This window comes from Perkinsus marinus (genome assembly GCF_000006405.1).
Source record: "Perkinsus marinus ATCC 50983 genomic scaffold scf_1104296962706, whole genome shotgun sequence".
In the NCBI taxonomy this organism is placed as follows: domain Eukaryota; phylum Perkinsozoa; order Perkinsida; family Perkinsidae; genus Perkinsus; species Perkinsus marinus.
This window is the reverse complement of record NW_003205363.1, coordinates 1-2,343: the sequence shown is the minus strand read 5'-3', so window position 1 is coordinate 2,343 and position 2,343 is coordinate 1. Positions and strand designations below refer to the sequence as shown.

The 2,343-nt window shown below is 40.9% G+C and overlaps 1 protein-coding gene across 1 annotated transcript; it reads right to left on the bottom strand.

The window, feature by feature from the left end:
• Positions 1-678: 678 nt before the first annotated feature.
• Positions 679-933, bottom strand: Pmar_PMAR017922 (hypothetical protein; the record flags this gene model as incomplete). Its single annotated transcript, XM_002771657.1, has 1 exon — positions 679-933. A coding segment is annotated over one exon (255 nt), but the record flags the coding sequence as incomplete, so codon positions are not given.
• Between the last annotated feature and the right edge of the window lie 1,410 nt (positions 934-2,343).

The following is a 2,343-nucleotide window of genomic DNA, read 5'->3' as shown; positions in this document are numbered from 1 at the left end:
TACTCACTCGCAAACTCCCCAACTCACCAATCAAGAATCCATACAAACCACCTCTTGTCCACCCTGGACCATACGACGGAATAACTTCACAAACGACTTCAACCATCGTATCTACATCACAACACAAGTCACACAATCGTACATAATCCGTATCTTACGAAGTGAACATATAAGATTCCTCCTCTCGTCCGAGCCCAATCAGCTGTTCGAAGCGGTTCAAGGCAGAGATTCTCCCCAGCGCTTTGCATCAGCAGGGCGCACACCGGACCTGTCAAGAACAGCATCGGAATATATATTTGGTTTCCTCAGCTGAGCTCATCAGTTTCCTCATTCCATTATGAAAATCCACACACGATTTCGGATAAAAGTATACACAAACCAACGATAATTTCCCATAAAATTTCTCAAAATTTCCATATTTTTACCAACACGTAAACGATCATGCGCATAATATTTTCCCACACTGGTCGAGAAAAAGTACACTTGCCGGGATCGAACCCACGCCGACACCCGCGACACAGTAGAGAAAACAAGAAGCTTGAGCCAAGATGGCTACAGTTAGTGACAAATGAACTATAACTACCTCGAAGTGATCAAACTGAAGTCCCGCTTTGTGCGGTTGCGTACTACTACAGAAAGCGCACGTCCTAAACCCCCTACAGCTCTACCAATGCTTCTTCATGCCACACCCACCCTCCACAAAATGTCCGTAAAAATGACGTCACCAGGATTCGAACCAGAGATCTCCAGCTTACATATGCGTAGATCTCTATTAACCTCCCTCAACTCCGCAGCCCTTGGCCTCACATCTCTGCCCTCATCATCATGCCGACCCCTCATCGCACAGACCTCACAGGTGACCAACTCTAACGGCAATTGATGCTCAAATGCTTCAGCGCCCGCCCGAGCTCCTTGACCCGCCTTCCGCTCCTCCTGAAGAATGATAACCTCATCAATGTGAAACTCTACCAACTTCTCTAAAACTAGCAGTTAGTGGAAAAAAGGAACTCTAATACAAATTCATCCTCTTAAATTGCCTCATTTAATTTTAATCATGTTTTTCAATTTTACTCATATTTCTTTATTAAACCCATATTTTTCAATTTTACTCATATTTTTTTATTAAACCAATATTTTTTCATTTTACTCTTATTTTTTACTAAACTCATATTTTTTATTAAACTCATATTTTTTCATTTTACTCTTATTTTCTACTAAACTCATATTTTTTATTAAACTCATATTTTTTATTTTACTCACGTTTTTTATTTGATTATTTTCTATTTTACTTCTACTATACTTAGTTTTTTCCATTTTAACGTATGTACATATAACTCAGAAATCTCATCCACTCCGCCACGATTCTACTTCAATACTTCCGAACAAAACTCTAAAAAAATCGACCGTAATGCAGTTTATTTTTTCTCCTGAAGAGCCATCAAAGTTACCACATCCTATGCGAGCCGATTCGGCTGAGCCGATGTATGCTACACAGATACCCAAAACCCAACACCAAATTAGCTGCCACCATAAACACCCTTTCCATCCCTACCGCCAGTCCCTCCTTCAACTCCTCAGCTGCCGTTTTCGCCTCGGTCGATAGACAATACCGCATCGCAGTGAGGACGTTATCATTGGTGACACGGCGGGCCAATACCATCTTGCCGGCACCACGCACGTCCACCAGTCCACCTAAATGCGAATCCAATTTAAATGAATTGCTCAGTAGGAGTTTCCTCACTAGTTATACACATTTACATACAAAACCCAATAACAACTTCACGAAATTTTCTCACAATTTTCATATTGTCACCAACACATGTGCATATTTTCATATAATGGGAGTTCACCCGTTTTACGCGAAACGCTGTAATACCCTAGAGAAAAGAAGGCAGTATTGGCCCGTAACTAGTTTTTTTCGCGAAGTGATATATAAAATATGTTTTTCACTAGTGTTTTCCATATCACGGGTGAAACTCCAATAATTCATAATCAAGGTTATCATAATTTCCTTCCAGAAACACGTAAACTGTCCTCAACCCAGCAAACGCTGAGAAGATGCTTTTTTCAGTCCTATACTGTAGTTGAACATGTGTCATTCACTACTACATGTACGACTTGGAATATATATTCGCTTTCCTCAGCTGAGCTCAGAAGTTTTCTTACTAGTTATACACGTTCACGTACAAAAATCAATGCTTTTCCTCACAAATTTCATATTGTCACCAACGTATACACATTCTCCCACACTACTCACCCCACAGAGGTTGGTCTCCAAAAAAAGCCACTACAGTAGTAGGCAGGGCACAGTCCAGTCCCATAGCAGTGGTACCAGCACCTCCA